This window comes from Chiloscyllium plagiosum, chromosome 22 (genome assembly GCF_004010195.1).
Source record: "Chiloscyllium plagiosum isolate BGI_BamShark_2017 chromosome 22, ASM401019v2, whole genome shotgun sequence".
Lineage (NCBI taxonomy): Eukaryota > Metazoa > Chordata > Chondrichthyes > Orectolobiformes > Hemiscylliidae > Chiloscyllium > Chiloscyllium plagiosum.
Window position 1 is genome coordinate 15296658 of NC_057731.1, and position 20382 is coordinate 15317039.

At 42.0% G+C, this 20382-nt stretch overlaps 1 protein-coding gene across 1 annotated transcript in view; it reads right to left on the minus strand.

Annotated features, from left to right (window-relative positions):
* The window catches only part of plce1 (phospholipase C, epsilon 1), a 381748-nt gene that overhangs the window by 106795 nt on the left and 254571 nt on the right, over positions 1 to 20382 (minus strand). The window contains exon 4 of the mRNA XM_043712462.1: positions 17979 to 18295. Coding sequence (XP_043568397.1) covers positions 17979 to 18295 — 317 coding nt within the window. The remainder of the gene's footprint in view (positions 1 to 17978; positions 18296 to 20382) is intronic.

Consider the following 20382-nt stretch of genomic DNA (forward strand, 5'->3'; position numbering starts at 1 on the left):
CTGCAGCAGAGAACTTCACCATTCTCTGGATGAAGAAGCTTCTCCTCATAATCAGTCCCAAGCAGCCTTCTCCATATTCTTAACCTGTCACCCTGTTTCAGGACTTGCTAGTCATCAAGAACATCTCTCCTGTATTCAACCTGTCTAGTCTAATTAGAATTTTATAGGCTTCTATGAACTTCCTCCTCATTTTCCTAAACTCCAATGAATAATATCCTAATTGATTCAGTCTCCCTTCATACGTCAGTCCTGCCATCCCAGGGATCTGTCTGGTAAACCTTTGTTGCAGTCCCCCCATAGCCAGAATGTCCTTCTTCAGATAAGGATACCAAAACTGCAGACAGGTGTGGGCTCACAAAGACCTCGTATAATTGCAGCAAGTCATCCCTGCTCCTGTACTCGAATCCTCTCACTAGATAGGCTAACATACCATTTGCCTTCTTCAGTGCCTGCTGCATCTGCCTGCTTACTTTCAGTGACTGGTGTCCCAGGACCCAAGTCTCATTGCATCTCCCCCTTTCCAAATTTATTGTAGTTCACATAAGAATCTGCTTTCCTGTTTTTGCTACCAAAGTGGCTAACCTCATATTTATCCGCATTATACTGCATCTGCCATGTATTTACCTACTCACTCAACTTTCCTAATTCACACTAAAGTATTTCTGCATCCTCATTACAGCTTACCCTCCCACCCAACATAGTGTCTTCTATAAACTTAGAGATATTACACTTAGTTCCTTCATCTAAATTATTAATAGATATTGTGAATAGCTGGGGTACAGCACTGATCCCTGCAGTACCCCACTAATCACTGCCTGCCATCTGGAAAATGATCTATTTATCCAACTCTTCACTTCCCATCTACCAGCCAGTTCTCTATCCATGCCAGTACGCTACCCCTAATCCCCATATGCTTTAATTTTCCATGTTAATCTCTGATATTGGACTTTATTGAAGGCCTTCAGAAAGTTCAAGTGAACCATATCCACTGATTCTCCCTTATCAACTCTGCTAGCTATATCCTCAAAAAAACTGAATAAAATTGCCAAGAATGACTTCCCTTTCTTAAAACCATGCTGACTCTGTCCAATCTGTCACTATTTTCCAAGTGCTCTGCTACTAGCACTTTCCTTGCTACTGATATTGGGCTAAACAGTCTATAATTCTCCTTTTTTAAAAACAACAATGGGGTTACATTAGCTACCCTCCAATCTATGGAACCGTTCCACATCCTATAAAACCTTGGAAGATAGCCACCAATGCATCCATTATTTCTAGGACCACTTCATTAAGTATTCTGAGATGGAGGTTCTCTTGGGGATTTATCAGCCTTCACTCCCAACAATTTCTCAAACACCTTTTCCTACTCTTACAATTGCCTTCCATTCCTCCCTTTCACTAGACCATTTATTCCTCAACATTTTTGAGATGATACATGCCCTCCTTTGTGAAGATGGAACCAAAATATGTATTTAACTGGTCTGCCATCTCTTTGCTCCCCATTATAATTTCTTTCTTCTGATCATAAGAGACTCACATTTGTCTTCATTAATCTTTTTCTCTTCACACACCGACAGAAAAGCACAAATCGATTGCTGTTATGGTGGTGGTCAGCCAGAAATTCCCCAGGCCATGTCAGTGTGCTCACAGAAAACACATTGGGAGGACCATCACAGAAAACCAAAGCCCTAAGTGTCAACCTTGTCACATTCATTCTTGGAATTTAAGTGAACGTGAACAACAAAAATGAGGTGACGGATTTAGAAAGATTTCTTTTAGAAATTAGCATTTACAGAATACACTGAACATTGTACAACACAAAGTTAAAAGATAGTTCCCCACATTATAGTAAACATTATGGAACAGGTTGCTGTGGTAACAAAAAAGAACTATTGAGGTAACTTTGTGTGTAAATGAGACAATATTGAACAAATACATCACAGTGCTTCATCAACTCAAATCACAAGCAGCCTACTGTACAGCAATGCAATGAAAAGGTCAACTGTTCAGGTATCACTCTGCTGGGCAACAATGTCATTTCAAAGATCAATGTGGCCCCTGTTTTTGCTGCTCCCTACAGCTGCTGGTTGGTTCCTTCCCCAGTCTTCAATGAGGAAGACTCTTATTGAATATCCTTGAGTGCCACTTGGATGAGGTTGTGAACAGGATGGCACGGTGGCTCAGTGGTTAGCATTACCACCCCACAGCACCAGGGACCTGGGTTCAATTCCAGCCTCGGGTGAGTGTCTGTGTGGAATTGCACATTCTCCCTGTGTCTGCATGGAGTTTCCTCCCAATGCTCCAGTTTCCTCCCACAGTCTAAAGATGTGCAAGTTAGGTGGATTGGCCAGGCTAAATTGTCCCATAGTGTCGAGGGATTAGATTAGATTAGATTAGATTAAATTACTTACAGTGTGGAAACAGGCCCTTCGGCCCAACAAGTCCACACCGCCCCGCCGAAGCGCAACCCACCCATACCCCTACATTTACCCCTTACCTAACACTAGGGGCAGTTTAGCATGGCCAATTCACCTGACCTGCACATCTTTGGACTGTGGGAGGAAACCGGAGCACCCGGAGGAAACCCACGCAGACACGGGGAGAACGTGCAAACTCCACACAGTCAGTCGCCTGAGGCGGGAATTGAACCCGGGTCTTTGGCGCTGTGAGGCAGCAGTGCTAACCATTGTGCCACCGTGCCGCCCAAAAAGCAGTTCAAAAGCAGGATGTGCAGGCTGAGTGAATTGGCCATAGAAAATGCAATGGTAGAGTAAGGGGAAGGTCTGGGTGGAATGGACTTGATGGGCAAATGGTCTGCTTCTACACTTTAGGGATTCTATGATTCACTACTTTTCACAAGCTCCCTTGAGCTGATCTTCTGACAGAACATCCATGAGGTGATCACTTCATACATGCCAAGGTCAGTTTCAGGCCCCAAATTGAGGTACGACTCATACCCTGACTCCGCTCAGAACACATCAACACTACCCTGCACTCAACTTACACAGGACTGGCAAAACATCACAAACTGGGAGTCACTGTCCTGGGACCAAGGTGACAGAAAAAGCAGTTCAAAAGCAGAATGTGTAGAGAAAAGGAGTCAACAAATTTCATGAGAAGTAAATGGAACAAGCTGCAGTTACTCAGTTTAAGCAGAGAGGCCAATTTTACTGATCTCACAATCAGAAATGCAACTCCATCATTCAACATCCTCAAAGTACATATGCAGCAGTATCAGCTTACAGGATAGGGTAACCAAACAAACAGATAAACACACTTCTTTAAAACATATTGAAAACCACAGCTAGCTGAGCAGCTTTCGAAAGAACAGCTCTTTCATCTTTCCTTTATTCCTTAATAATTTAGGGTCAGTGGGAACTGAAAGGTTGGTTGTAGAAGGAAATTTGCAACAGCTTATTTTCAGGAGGCCTGAGCATAATTCACAGGAGATAGGAGAGTCAGACGGCCTTGGCAGGATTTCAATATAGCTCATGAAAGTGAAAGCAGAGACTGAGTTCACTGTGTACCCATTTACCTCAGGAAACATGCTGTCCATTCAACCCACAAATATTACTGTGCGCGTCCCCCCACCCCCCGTACACCATTGGGAATTCACTTGTACACTGTACTGTGTGCCTGCATGCCTCCAGTAAATCACTGTGTACCCATACACCTCAGGAAGGTAATGATTAGCTTCCCTACAGTCTGGAAACAGGCCCTTCAGCCCAACTAGTCCACACCGACCCTCCAAAGAGTAACCCACCCAGAACCACTACCCCTAACTAATGCATCTAACTCTACGGGCAACTTAGCATGACCAATTCAAAGATCAATGTGGCCCCTGTTTTTGCTGCTCCCTACAGCTGCTGGTTGGTTCCTTCCCCAGTCTTCAATGAGGAAGACTCTTATTGAATATCCTTGAGTGCCACTTGGATGAGGTTGTGAACAGGATGGCACGGTGGCTCAGTGGTTAGCATTACCACCCCACAGCACCAGGGACCTGGGTTCAATTCCAGCCTCTTTGGACTGTGGGAGGAAACCGGGGCACCCGGAGGAAACCCACATAGACACGGGGAGAATGTGTAAACTCCACACAGACAGTGGCCCAAGGCTGGAATCGAACACGGGTCCCTGGCGCTGTGAGGCAGTAGTGCTAACCACTGAGCCACGTGCCCTATTGTATGTATTGAGACAACTTAGAAAGTAATGTTATGAATATAATTGTATAGAAATTGGTCTGTAACCATTTATGGTACAGTCTTGGTAAGCCATTGCAAGTAGCTTGTGTGGCCCAAGCCTGAACATGAAGGCCCAAAGCTGTCCAGACTCTGGTTCCAGAGAGATTGAATTAAATGAACAGATTAGACCATGAAAGAGAAATTGAGTGGATTAGTCTCTAATAAGGAGATTGAATAGATGGAACCACAATAAGCAGATCAAAGGGACTGAGTAGACTACACCACTTTACCTAAAGTTAGATGGACAGTCAAAAGGAATAGTTTCATCAGCTAAGTGGCTTGCTCTCCTTCACCCTCATGCAATCACTGCTGATGGCTGGTACACTATTTTCTCACAGCTCCTCACTCCGCAGAAAACTCTTGTCAGAGTTCAAATGTGTATCGACCTTCCGGAAACATTTTCTGTTTTTCTGGCAGCAATCCACCTCCACTGTACATTGAGCCAGAACACTTACTCGGAGTGACCGCTGGTGCCACAACTCGCATTCTTCCAGCCAGACACATTGAGCAGTCTGTACTGCAGGAACTTAGCACAGCAGCTTAACAGTGCCATGAATGAGTGTCAGTATCAGGGGACATGGCCAACCCAGCCCACTTTTAAAACTGACATAGTTATAACCTTAACTGCTGACAATAAACATTTTGTTAACATGGGTGTACAACTGAGAAACTAAAGTCAATCAAAATTAAGCAGAATACTTCGTTCATAGATAAGCACATAGGGTCCAAAACTGCAAGTCAATACACACTGTCTGTAGTGAGTTACCTGTCATTGTGAAGTTCATCACAGTTTGCAGCCCTTAGCTCAAATTGATAGTCAGATAAGCTCATCCACTGGATGAAAGCAGTTCTGCAGACATAAAGCTACATCTGGTCGTGATGAGGCAATTTTCAATTATTCATGAAATAAATTGCTGCGCCTTGCAATGTTGACATTTATCGCTTCTGCAGTTAAGGATTTAAGTACCAAAAATGCAGAAATTATTTCATCTCTGATATATAAGTCAGCTGCTTCGATAATCAGCTTGGCAGTTTACCCTGCGATAGAGTTTAGTCTCGGTACATAGCCTTCGATAACCACAGCCACATTTTCCATCCTGTCATCACACGCAGCTTGTATAATATTCCAATCTACAGGTTTCACTCTTTCAACCCTGTTTTTTCCCCCACATTCCATATCTGCGCATTTCCATATCCTTCATCGAAATAAGTCAAGATGTTAACACTTTGGTCTAAAATCTGAAATAGCACAGAAACCTAGCTGCATTGATCTCAGCTCCTTGTTACATTCATACAGCACCTCACAGAAGTATAAATATGCACCATGTCAGCAGGGGGGTGACCTCAAGTTTACTAATGGTGGGTTTAACCACCAATCTTACAGGGGAGAAGGTTAATGGAGCCGAGAAGTAAGGGGGTAAAGGGAAGGGATTCAGAATACTGAATCTAAGTAACTGAGGGTACAACTGGTAACAGTGGAGCAGAGAATGGAGGGTGTATGCTAGAGTACAGGATGAGAAGAGGGGACAGGCTCGGGTTGTGGTTGAAGGGCTGGAGAAAGTTACAGGCATTATGATGTGTGAAGCCACTCCATTCATGAATGTAGTGCAGGGCCAGGCAGATTGTGTTTAGATGACACAATATACAGTTGAGAAACAGGTCACTCAGTGCTGTGTAGATCTCTCCTGGTGTTGGTGCTGCACACAATTCCCCTCTTTATCTGAAAGATGATCAAATGTTATTAAGGTGACAAATGATTTCTATTTAACCAGGGTTGCTCCATTGCAGCTCGTTTTCAAGGGTTCTTCTAGTGATTTTCAGTTCTACCATTCAATGTCAGCAGGAATTTTTAAAATTCCAAAACCTGAGTCCTGAACACAAGTCATGAGCCCAGCCAGCAGTTGTAGCCATTTTTCTAGCCATCTATCATTCTTTCTTCAAATTGTAATCCAACCACCATTTCTATAAGCAGTTTCTGGTTTTTATTCCTCATTAATCTTTTGTTGAAGGCAGCAACTGTTGTATCATGACAGCTTCCCTCCCCCAGCGCCTCAGTTCTTTATTTATGGTACAACAATAACTCAAGTCTGATCTCGTCTTCATCTGATGATTCAGGCAGGTAGAGGCTGAGTATTAATGTGACTTTCATCTCTAATTGCTGGATGAAGGGAATAAAAGACTATCCCAGGAGCTCACCTGTTGGGTCTCACTCAGCACACAGAGAAGTTGGGAACCTTTGGGTCTGGATGACTCAGCACTGCCACTCTAAAGCTGAGTAGTTACTCACTGTACAATTGGGGGAGTCAGTCAGCCTATATTGATGTTTCCTGTAGCTATCAGGAGTGCTGTCCCATTAGCTGTAGCCACAAGTCTTCAGGCTTTGAGCTAGTTTCTGTAGGCGAGATTGTGAGTTACTTAAAAACTACTTTTCACTGCTCTCCCAGAAGCAAATGATTGCGGTACAATTTAATTTTTGTCTTTTATTTGATTTTTCAACTAACATTGCTTTCCAGGCAGTGGTGACACTTAGGCACGTGATGATGCATATCATTGCATTTTATGGTTTTCCATCACTGGAGACTTTGTGTTTGGAAGTTTGCTATAAAAACTCCCAGTGATCAAGACGTAAACAAGATCTAAACGACTTTGGCTGTAACTCAAATCTGTTCAGGTTTATTTCTTAAAGGGGCCAGATCGGGATGGATCAAATGGTGTCCATAATGCAGCGCATCTTCTCTCCTGGAACTGATTCCTAAGACAATCACCCTGTTATGGGATCAATGACCTGGTCAACTTTAGGCTGGCGCTCTTGGCTGAAGGATAGTAATTAACCAGATCGTGGTGGAATTGCTTGGCTCTACTTTGAATAATGCATCCACCTGAACTAGTGATGCAACGTTCCATCTAAAAAGAGGCACACTTGACAGGGGGGGGCATTAACAAAGTCAGCCTAATATCACACAACACCGGGTTATAGCCCAACAGGTTTAATTGGAAGCACACTAGCTTTCTGAGCGCTGCTCCTTCATCAGGTGGTTATCAGAAGAAGTGTTGCTCCGAAAGCTAGTGTGCTTCTAGTTAAACCTGTTGGACTATAACCTGATGTCGTGTGATTTTTAACTTTGTCCACCCCAGTCCAACACCGGCATCTCCAAATCATCATCTGCTCAAGTCTGGAAACTGGATTTAAACCTTTCTCACTCAGAGGCAGATATGCAGCAACCTAATCAGGCTGACACTTTAAGATCCCAAAGAACCATGGATGCTGGAAATCAGAAATAAAAACAAACATTGCTGGGAAAGCTCAGCAGGTCTAGCAGCAACTGTGGAGAAAAATCAGAGTTACAGTTTCAGATCCAGGGACCCTTCCTCAGAATACTTCAAGATAATGTCTGTTGAGCCCAAGCAGAAATAATTTGCATTTGAATGTGTGAGAAGTATAAATGAACTGGAATAACAAATGACTAACTTTCATGCACTTCTTCATTGAGGGAAATTATAGCCTGTTCACTTACTCATGCCCATTTTCAGAACGATGTATTACTTTGGCTGGAATCTTCTCCCATTAATCCTGTAGGAATGACAGAGTGGTTTTCCAGGAAACCTGACTCTGACTGGGCCTTTAATCTTTCTCAGAGTCTTGTTTATATCTTGACCACTGGGAGTTTTTATAGCAAACACAGATACAAAGTCTCCAGTAATGGAAAAACATAAAATGCAATGATATGCATCATCACTTGCCTAAGTGTCGCCACTGCCTGGAAAGCAATGTTAGTTGAAAAATCAAATAAAAGACAAAAATTAAATTGTACCGCAACCCTTTGTTTCTGGGAGAGCTGAGAAAAGTAGTATTTAAATAACTCAAGCATTTCTATCTCGACGGACCTTTTGAATACAGGATCTTAGCAGGAGTTTGGAAGCTATAGGAATACAGAGAAGATCTGGGATGTTTGCTGTCTAGCAGCTCCCCCCTCCCACCCCCCACCACCCCGCCTTATTCAGAGGTTTTGATATGAGATCAGCGAGGCTGCCATGAGCAGAGCCCCTGAAGTGTGGAAAAAGTAAGACAGCCTGTCCAACCATGGAAGGAAGTGGCTGAGGAAATCAGAGGCAGCAACGTATCACCTCCAACTGAGAGACGGTGCATCAAGGATTCTAAGCTCAATTCACCTGCCATCACCACTCCCCCAAGGTCTGCTCCTCCATCCCCTGCCACCCGCACCTCAATACAACTCCATCCCCCTCTGTCACTACCCCACTCATCACAATGTCACAGCCTTCGGCAGCAATATGTTCTACAGAGTCACCATGCTCTGGCTGAAGAAATTCCTCCTCATCTTAGTGTTAAGAGTGGTACCCTTTCACTGAGGCTGTGCCCTCGGGGTCCTAGTCTCTCCTACTTGTGGAAACAGCTTCTCCATGTTCATTCTATCCAGATCTCTCCGTATTCTGGAAGTTTCAATAAAATCCTCCCTCATCATACTGATTACCAAATTCAGAACTGCCTGATCCCTAGTGGGCTCCAACACAAAAGCTGCTCCAAAAAGATCATCTCACAAATTCCTTTTCTTGGGATCCATTACCAACCCGATTTTTTTCCGGTCTACCAGCAAACTGAAGTACCCCATGATTATGGTAATAGTAATTTTCTTACACGACATTTCTGTCTCTGGGTTATTTTCTACTCCACGTCCTGATTACTGCTAGAAAGTCCGTGCAAAACTGCCAGTTCCTTTGCAGTTCCTCACCTCTAACCACACAGATTCTACACCTTCCGACTTTATACCACTTCTTGCTAACAGTTTAATTTCAATTTTTACTAACAAGACAACTCCACTTCTGCTGTCCATCCACCCGTTATTCCCATAGGATGTATATGTTTGGATAATTAGTTCCCTGATCCCTTGCAGCGACGTTTCTGTGATACCCACAACATCATGTCCACCAATCTGATCATTGGCCTTATTTTGTATATTGTGCACATTTAAGTACAATACCCTCAGTCCTGCATTGGCTGCCACTTGTTCTCTTTAACTGCTGTGCCTGAAGTTAGATTTCTGACCCTTTCTGTACTCTCTGTCCTGTTACCTATTCTGGAAACTTTAATAACCTCTCCTGAGCCCTTCCCCTTCTTTAGCAAGTTTAATTCTTGAGACCTTGATTTATTCCATCAGTTTGTCTAACTAATCCAAATGCTTTGTGCAATAAGGTACAAAGCCTTCAACTTTGTTCTATTATTGAGTTTCCCTGCACTTTTATGATTCCTTGGTACAAGGAAGGAGTCAATGAAATTTGCATTAAAGGCCACAAGCAGCAAAGACCATTTCAGCCACAGAGGCTGGAGCTAACTAACAATGCAGCATCAATGAATATAATTCACTAAACATGTTCATCAATTCAATCAGTGACATGATCTGAGGGCAGAAATGTTGCTATTGCATACAAGTTAAACAAATGTAATGTTCTGTGAATATATATTCCAGACAGATATTGGCAATGCTACACAAAATATGATAGCTGTGGGACTTCTTAAAATTCTTTGATATCCCTTTTGTTCTGTTGCACTTCTGCAAAGATGATGTAGTTTACAAACCATCAAAGGATCCGTTTGAATTATAGCCAGCTGTGCTGGAATAAAAAAATCCTATAACCTCGTGCCAATAATGAAACTGGTATTGCAGTACATTACATCTACTCAGGACTTTTCATTTATAGGACTTAGATTAGAATCTGGATAAAACAGATGGAACAAAAATCAGCACTTCTTTATAAAAAAAAGATCATTCAACCCGACTTCATTCATTCATTCAGAAAACCTTTTAACATCCAATCGCTTCTTAGATTGCACCTTGTCTCCATTAATTCATGAGAAATCCATTCCACATCTTTGACTCTTTAAGGAAAGAATTGTGTTTTGATATCAGTCACAGGTTCAAACAAAAACAGTGAATTTGTATCATGTTGTCCCAAACGTGTAACAGGCTTCAAAGCAAATTGCAATAACTTTTCAGTTATGAGACTGGACCAACAACTGACCCGATCTCCTCCATCCCACCTTCCAAGAGCAGCCTAACCTGCGAGTGGCTGAGTTTACAGGTTACACATGAGACTCATCCACCAACTCAGAAATAACTCATCAAACCAGAGGAGCAAATCTTAGCAGGACTGATACACTTAGTGATAAGGTCCTAGGGAGTGTTGCTGAACAAAGAGACCTTGGAGTGCAGCTTCATAGCTCCTTGAAAGTGGAGTCACAGGTAGATAGGATAGTGAAGGCAGCTTTTGGTATGCTTTCCTTTATTGGTCAGAGTATTGAGTACAGGAGTTGGGAGGTCATGTTGCAGCGGGGGAGGGGGGAGTCCAGAACTAGAGGGCATAGGTTTAGGGTTGGAGGGGAAAGATATAAAAGAGACCTAAGGGGCAACTTTTTCATGCAGAGTGTGGTACGTGTATGGAATGAGCTGCCAGAGGACGTGGTGGAGGCTGGTACAATTGCAACATTTAAAAGGCATCTGGATGGTATATGAATAGGAAGGATTTGGAGGGATATGGGCCGGGTGCTGGCAGGTGGGACTAGATTGGGTTGGGACATCTGGTCGGCGTGGACGAGTTGAACCAAAGGGTCTGTTTCCGTGTTATAGATCTCTGTGACTCTATGAGTAGAAACAAGTCATTGTCTGTCCTAAAAATGCTGTGTAAGGAGCATACCTGAATAAACAAAATGTAATGCTTTAATGGCATTTCTAACTAGAATGTGAAATTAGTCGGGAGCAGGTTCTAATCATAACAAATAACATTACTAAATATTGGTCCTGAGAGCTACACAGCCTGCCCTGAATTAGGAAGAGACAAACATTTTTAGAACCTCTGCTCCAGTTTGCATACTAATCTGAAAACCAATTGAAAATTCCCCTGGATAAAACAGTTAAATGTCTCAAAACATCTACAAAACACTGCCAATCTCCACTGTGAAGTTATACCATTGATCAAGGTCTGTGTTTTTTTAGACATTGAAGGGGAGCTGAGAAGCAGAAGTGATGCAGCCCCATCCTCACCCTGTTGGGTAACGTGCTTGCCGCTGTTTTGACTGTGGTAGCTTGTTTGGCATTTCCGCTGCCGAGAGGCAGGGGAGCTCTGTACAATATGTGAATCAGGTTGTCTGTGTTCACTGGGCTCAGGAAAGCCAGCAGCAAAATGGGACTGGGTACGCCCGATTTCTCGTTATAGCAATGCTTGTGGGTCAACTTTCTGTCATAATCAGCTGACAACCTGTCACCTCCAAACTCTGTATTAAAATCTCTCACCTTTCCTGACCCTCTTGCTTTCCTGTCAATGCCCCCATTAATAATCATTCCCTGTGTCCTTTCCTTCCCAATTCCCACTTTGAACATCTCCTTTTCTACCCTCTGATTTTTTCACATTCTTTCTTCTGCTCAATTGCCAGACCATCACTGCTACTCTCTAACACTACACTCTTCTGCTCTGTGACCGATCCCAAATTCCCCCCTGAGCCAGATCAACTGACAGACTAAAAGCCACAAATCTACAATCTATCTTGATTGCTCACTGGCACCTATTCACAAGGGAGTCCAGCTGTAGTGCCTAATGTTGGTTTCCCCATGTGGTAGTTGACAAACCTCTCAACATCACCAGTTGCCAAGTCAAGATAATGGTAACGCAATCCTGTTGTTAAATTTAATTGACAGGGTGTCTACATTCCTGCTATTTCCAGGCAACTTCCTACCCCACAGACCTGGATCCTCCTTGTTAATTTTGGGGACATCTTTTCTGAAATACAATTACAACATTGCATGGAAACATTAAAACGTGCATAAAGAAAGCTAGGGGTGGCTAAAACAGAGTAGGTGCCAGTTGAATTCAGTTAGTTGGCTGTCAATTTCCTGTCAGAATCCATCCTAAGGAACATATGGGTAAGACCATTCATCCCCTCAAGCCTGTTCCACCATTCAATCAGATCATGGCTTAGCTGTGGCCTAACTCCATATACCTGCCTTTGGCTCACATCCTTTGATACCTTTGCTTAAAAAGATTTATCTAGCTCAGATTTAAAATTAACAATAGATCCTGCATTCACTGCTCTACCACCCTGTGGGTGTAAAAGTGCTTCCTAACATCTCTTCCACCTCTGAGCAGAGAGCTGAGGCAACTAAGTGAAGGCAGTGGGCCTTTCCTTAAAATATACAAATCAAAAACAAATTAATCATCAGGCCACAAACAATGTTTTAATTTTGATCTGAACAGGAGTGTTTTAAAAAAAAAATCTTCTGGGGTTGGCAACATTAAGATTTCCTCTGAAACGACACTCTAGCCTTCCCTACAGTGGGACATCGTCTGAAAACCTTCAACATCACACAGTCAGAACTATAGCTGATGGTTGAGGGTGACCTGAATTCATCCAGACTGGCACCTTCTTCTATCCTCCTCATTTGAGGTAGTGTGTAATCCAATGACATGTTAACTGCAGCCAAGGGGGAGCACTGGCAGTTAATGTAGGCTCAATCTTAACATCAGCAAAACTACATTGCTGTGACAGGTCTGAAGACAATGTTAAAAACCCTTTCTGCCTAATGCTGCAGTGAAATGAATGTGTTAAATGTGTCATTGGTAGTTGCTGATACATTTCTGTCTCCTTATAATATGTTTATATGAAAGAAATCTTGCATTCAGCTCACTGGGAGTTTGGTGCGGACAGCCAGTACTTTGCCTTGATTGAAAGGCTCTGCTCAACCATGAGAGAGTCAACCTGTTCCACCTCTCCCCTTGAGTGCTGTTTAATGGTTGACATTCATAAAAAGCTGACAAGACCTGAAAACTGGCCATGAAGACATGCTGGTAAGCGGAGGGAACAGTTATATACATTTACTTCCAGCCTGTAATTATCTAGGATAACAGTGGAGACTAAACAGATGTTAACTGTGAATTTCTTCAGAGAACAGAAAGTACCCTTTGACAGCTTCTTGGTGGTGCTGATTAATTTCATTTGTTTAAAGGGTTCTGACTCCATTTTAACAACGGGAGAAAGGTGAACAGTGTATTGCATTTTGAGTTTTAAGCTGCCCATGTGATGAAATCAAATTCAGGATATCGAGTTGTGCAAATGTGTTAAGGGAGCTATTAAAAACTAATTTCACATTCTGGCTGTGGGGTAAAGGATTGAAGATAGGGGAGGGAGATGTGAACAAACCTAGAGTGCCTTCACAATGATAACAGTGATGGGAGGCTAGACAAAGCGTTTGTGATACAATCACCCTGTATTGACCCCTGATGGAGCAAGATGACATCATAACATATCGATATATATTTCCAATTTTGTCACACCATAATAAAAGTTAAATCTTATAAAACTTAGAAGAAAAAAACAAGAAAACCATGGGCACATAACAATGTGACTAGTCCTGCCATTCAGATAAATTAACCTTAATTATTTTTGGACATTACTTACTGATGAAATCATAGAGTTTGGGTCACAGTGACCCCTAAATGAGTGCGGTCATTCAGGGTTTATAACAAGAGTGACCTAATGTCACATAACAGGAAATTTTAATCCTTCCAGAAAAACAGAGGATTTTGCTTTTCAAACTTTGTCAAAGGGCCAAACATTCTCATGCATTACGTTGCGGGCATCAAAGAATGACCTGATCACAGTCTAACTTTGGGCCAGATTTCAACCAATAAAATAAACCTGCTTAATAAAAGAAAAGCTCTACCACCTATCAGAAGGACAGTGATGGATGAAAACAAAAAAGTAACAGGTCTAGGTCAAAGGTTCCTTTTATACACCATTCAATTTTCCACGTCATTGTCTTCAATAAAGAGACTTTCCGATGAAGTCTCAGACAGGCATCAGACCAGAACTCATTCTCACCTATTCCTGGCAGGAGGGTAGATTTAAGTTCAAACCAGGGCTCCTGTTTTTATTATGATAAGGTACTAATAAGTTAAGAGTTAAGAGAGAATACACCGTGGGTGGCACGGTGGCACAGTGGTTAGCACTGCTGCCTCACAGCGCCAGAGACCTGGGTTCAATTCCAGCCTCGGGCGACTGACTGTGTGGAGTTTGCACATTCTCCCAGTGTCTGCGTGGGTTTCCTCCGGGTGCTCCGATTTCCTCCCACAGTCCAAAAATGTGCAGGTTAGGTGAATTGGCCACGCTAAATTGCCCATAGTGTTAGATGTAGGGGAATGGGTATGGGTGGGTGCGCTTCGGCGGGTCAGTATGGACTTGTTGGGCCGAAGGGCCTGTTTCCACACTGTAAGTAATCTAAAAAGTTGAAGCAGAATTTGACATGAAAGTATTCATGAAATTGTATTTGGGTGTCATATTACAGCAATAAAGCTATGCCTGATATTTAATTGAATCATAGAGATGGAGAGAAGTACAGCACGGAAACAGACCTTTTAATCCAACTCGCCCATGCTGACCAGATATGTTTAAAGAATCATAGAATCCTACTGTGTGGAAATACATTATTTGGCCCAACAAGTCCACACTGATCATCTGAAGAGTATCCAGACCCATTCCTCTACCCTATTACTTTATCTTTCCCCTGACTAATGCACCTAACCTACACTGCCGTGAAGACTACTGGCAATCTGCCATGGCTAACTCACCTAACCTGCATATCTTTGAACTGTGGGAGGAAACCGGAGCACCCAGAGGAAACCCACACAGAATACTTGCAAACTCCACACCGACAGTCGCCAGAGACTGGAATCAAACCCAGGTTCCTGGTGCTGTGAGGCAGCAGTGCTAACCAGTGAGCCACTGTGCTGCCCCAGGTAAACGTAGTCCCATTTGGTTCATATCCCTCTAAAACCTTCTTATTCATATATCCATCTAGATACCTTTTAAATGTTGTAATTGTGCCCACCTCCACCATTTCCTCTAGCAGCGCATTCCATATATACACTACCCTCTGCATGAAAAAGTTTCCCCTTCGGTCTCTTTTAAATCCTTTTCCTCTCACCCTAAACCTATGCCCTGTAGCCTTGTCTATTTACCCGATCCATGTCCCTCATGATTTTATAAACTTCTTTAAGGTCACACCTCAGTCTCTGACATTTCAGGGAAAATAGCCCCAGCCTTTTCATCCTTTCCCTATAGTTCAAACTGTCCAACCCTAAATCTTTTCTGAACCCTTTCAAGTTTAACAATAGCCTGCCTGTAGCAGGGAGACCAGAATTGCACGAAGTATTCCAAAGTGGCCCAAGCAGTGTCCTGTACTGCTGCAACATGACCTCCCACCTCCTATAATCAATTTAAGTAGCTTTTTCTCTGATAAGATTCATCTTTTGCTGTCATAGAAAACTATATTGCAAAACATACAAAACTGATGGGAGTCAAAGGATTTTTGAAGTTTCACTGTAAGTTAAAACAAATTATGTGACCAATTTGACCATTTCAGTTTCTCAGGATATTGTCAACCATTTTATACATACCTCACCACTTCAAACAAAACCAAAAATAAGATATGTGCATTTTGACTCAAAAGTATGCAACTTGTTGTTGTTAACATTATCCAAAAGCTAAAATTATGCTATAGACCGCAAACAAAACCAAACATGCTGCACAATTGTTACTATTAGGGTACAACATAAAAGAAATTCTGGGAGAAAATACTCAATTTTCCTTCCAACGACTACAGATCATTAGAACTAGTAATTAGAAATATTACAGGGTGTAGTAAACCAAAAGCAGTTTATTTACCAATTTGCCTCATGTGAATTCCTGTCTGTTGTTATTTTCAACCTCAATACCACCAATTAAACACAAAATATCGAGAAGAGCTCATCCACCAATGGTACTTTCATGAGACATTAAAGCAAGCCACACAGTCAGTAGCATGACTACCAACGTACCTTAGATTTTCCTATCGGATAGTGCCCCAAAATGTTAGTGACTGAGTACAGAAAAAAATAAAGCAACACTAAAGAAAAGAGCCAATTCTAGAAACAATACAGTCAAACTATACTTTAAAAAATACCCCATGACCCAAATTGCAGAAATGACAACCACCCAGAATGTTAAACTGGAAAAATAAATGGCATCAAGGAAAATTTTAGGGAAATCAAATGAAAAATTGAAATAATCAAAGCACCTTGGCTTTCCCATTAGCTTCTCTTTATGCCTTTCCTTCTAATTAAACCGTCCTTCTATATTTTTTCCCCTCCATTGTATTAGCTTATAAAAATAAATTGCTACCTATTTTTATTTTGAGACCTCAGTTGGGAAACAATTGCAATTGGAGTTGTGGACATTTGCTGTTCATCACTGTTGACTCAGGAAAGCAGTAAATGAAGTATGACAGTACATAGTGTTTCACACAGTGGAGTACAGCTGGAAGATGCCAATGCATACCTTAATAAAACATTATTGTCATGCCATTCTCTCAATCCCCTGGGTACATCATTTCCAAACAAACATCATCAGTAACCAAGTACAGTAACATGAATACAATGAAAAGACCCATGTCCTCAGGAGTAGTGCAAAATGCACAATAGCAAATCACACAAGCACATTTTACCTCTCAAACATTTTTTCTTTTCTAATGAAGGCCAATTTGACACATGAACATTTTAAACTTGTGCTATGTTACTCTTTACTACTCTATTTGTCCACATCTGCAGGTCTTACTGTGAATGCCTTTATGCCTTCCCTTTATGGCCAAGGAATGCATGACACCTGCACATGACAGCCATCTGATGAGGAACACTGAGGGGCGCCAGTGAAATGATTAGGTGAAAGGCTGAGAATTTGTAAACTAATCAAGGACAATAACCGAGAACACTCAGCCATCCTTATGCATCTCGGCATTTATGGACTGTACATGTTTCACATATGCAAACAATGTTAGTTTCTTTAATTCCTCATTTTTAAGTGTTTTGAGATAAAATAGGTATCACAAAATATGCCATGACTTGGAATTTCCTTACAGTTTAATTACCATTATTTTGCTGGGGGCACAGTACAAATCCTATTTACCAGGGTCAACATAAGCTCCAACACTGGGTGGCTGAGCCTCACAGAGCCAGGTTCAATTCCAGCCTCAGGCAACCATCTGTGTGGAGTTTGTACATCCTCCCATGCCTGTGTGGGTTTCCTCCAGGTGCTCCGGTTTCCTCCCACAATCCAAAGATGTGCAGTTTAGCTGGATTGGCCATGCTGAATTGCCCACAATGTCCAGGGATGTGCTGGCTAAGTAGATCAGCCTTGGGAAATACAGGGTAACAGGGATGTGGTATTGGGGATGGGTCTGGGTGAGATGCTCTTCGGAGAGTCGGTGTGGACTCGATGGGCTGAATAGTCTGCTTCAAAACCGTGGGGATTCTATTCTATGATTCTATAAACAAACTCATGACAATGGAGATAGAATGATATCAGCTCTAAAGATACTCTAGGTTCATGACTTCAACTGCTCAAACTTTCAACAGCATCAAAGTTTCTTTGTTAGCATCTTCCAAACCCCATTACTATCTAGAAGGACAAGGACAGCAGATATATGGGAATACACCACCTTCAAGTTCTCCTCCACAGCACATGGACTGAAGCGGGTCAAGAAGGCAGCTCAACACCACCTTTTCAAGAGCAACTGGGAATGGGCAATAAACACTGGCCAGCCAATGATACCCACATCCCACATGTGAATTAGAAAGCCACCAGCTTCAGCCAGTTAAATAAAATGAAATCCATGTTGAGGTAAAAGCTAAGCATCAACTTACCTCATTAAATCTTGACACAAGATCTTCAATTGCATTGTGATTCCCATTTGCATCGCTGAGAGTGGGTGCTGACGTGGAGGTCTTGAGTGGGGATGACCTATTAGAACAACTTGGATTCGCTAAATCCCTGGTCAGAAAGCAGAGGTAGTCAAGTGGTAAGACCTTGCGATAGAGTTCCTGCTCTTGCTCGGTCAGAATACTGGCAATCTCTTCAGGGAATTGAATCAGGTGACGAAGGTCTGCCAGTTCCTTGCTGATGCCAGCCACATTGGATGGCAGGGTGCTCGTGCCAGCCATTGTTATACAGAGTTGGCGCTCTAGAAAACAAAGACAGTTTACCATGAGCTCATCATCTCATTAAAATATACAGAATACAAAGTGCCTGCATTTTAGTGAGACACTTTTCAATCTCAAACATAAATGCTGAATATCAGCAAAATTCAAATGAGAATAGTTTACAACCTTTCATATCATTATTAGATTAGATTAGATTACTTATAGTGTGGAAACAGGCCCTTCGGCCCAACAAGTCCACACTGCCCCGCCGAAGCGCAACCCACCCATACTCCTACATCTACCCCTTACCTAACACTACGGGCAATTTAGCATAGCCAATTCACCTGACCTGCACATCTTTGGACTGTGGGAGGAAACCGGAGCACCCGGAGGAAACCCACGCAGACACGGGGAGAATGTGCAAACTCCACACAGTCAGTCGCCTGAGGCGGGAAATGAACCCGGGTCTCTGGCGCTGTGAGGCAGCAGTGCTAACCACTGTGCCACCGTGCCGCCCACAATTAGATTAGATTACTTACAGTTCGATTATATCGAACAGTGTATTTTAAAACAGAATGGAATATGAAAACACTTCCAAACACGCAGACTGTACAGTTGATACAATTTAACTACTCTCATCCCATGTGCAAAGATCCATCAAACCTTCAAGTTACTTCAAAACAATCCAAATATGGCAATATTTGTAAAGCACCACCTTATGAATTTAATGTAAAGAATCTGAAATGAAAATATTCTTGCAGGGGTACGATAGCAGAGTTGTTATGTTACCATAGACATGGACAATTAATCTGGGAAAGAGTTAAATTTCACCATAGTAGCTGAAGAATTTGATTTCAGTTTACTAAATTAGATCCTAATGTTAGGATCAGTAATTTGGCAGTGAAGGTGATTGCCTTGAAAACCCATTAGGTTCATTAATATCCTTTAGGGTACTGTATTTACCATTCTTACCCAGGTCTGGCCCATGTGCAACTCCAGACCTAGATGTGGTTGACTATACTTTCCCTTGGAATGGCCTGCAAACCTCCTTCAGTTGTATTGAAGTAAGTTGCTCAACTCTACCTTAAAGGACAATTAGGGCAATGAATGCAGGCCTTCTTCCTACATCTTATGAATCAAGTCAAAAACAATTGTGAACACATTTGTATGATTTAATCCTTTTGTGATCCCACTAATCATCAGGGCAAAAAGACACTCCATATTATTTCAAAGTCAAAGTCAGTCACTGAAATAATCTGTTCTGAGATGCCAGGTTCTGTTTTGTATAATTTGCAGTTATTTTGAGAATATCAAATGGCAGTATGATTGTAAGTTCATTTGATTGGATTTGATATGTTCGCGGTTCTGAAAAATGTCTTCGTTAACTCAGATTGTTCATGTGGTTTGGCATCTGACAGAGATTAATGTCAATCATGGCTTCATCACTGTAAAGTGGTAAAACTTTTGAGTTCGGTTAATCAATTCAACGAAACACTATGGTATGGAAACCTCCATAGAATTATCAAGATTTAGAGCACTGGAGGAGTCCATTCAGCCCAAATGATGTTTGTACTAGCTCTTTGTTAATGCAATCCAAAAGGAATTCTACTCCTCTTCAGTTTCACATCAAAGTCATCTGCTTCTAAATGACTAATCTCTACATGACATGCTCTAACAACTCTGTGAACATAAGTTTTCTCCTATCATAGTGGCAAATCTAAACTGATGTTCTCTCATCATTAACTCCTGCTGCATTCACTATAAATTGAAAGCTCTATTCTGGAAGGTAGGCGTCTTTGTTCTGTACAGTCTGCAGTGCTAATTACTGTTCAAAGCAGTGAGGCGACACTCTCAGTCAGCTGGCCTGTCATCCATACCAACTGTTAGAAAGGTCAGGTCAATTGCAGACAGCTCATTTGTGACAGCACTCAGAAGAAGCAAACATGTTCCCTGTTGTGGTAGCATTTACTGTTACAGTGAACATCGAAATGGAAAGCTATAGTCATGAGCAAGGATAATATAGATAGGACAGAAAGCGTAGACTAGACATAAAAATGAAAATAATTAGGCAGCAATATGTTGTTCACTGATGAAAGCCAATTTGATGAGAAAAACACTTACTTTAGGA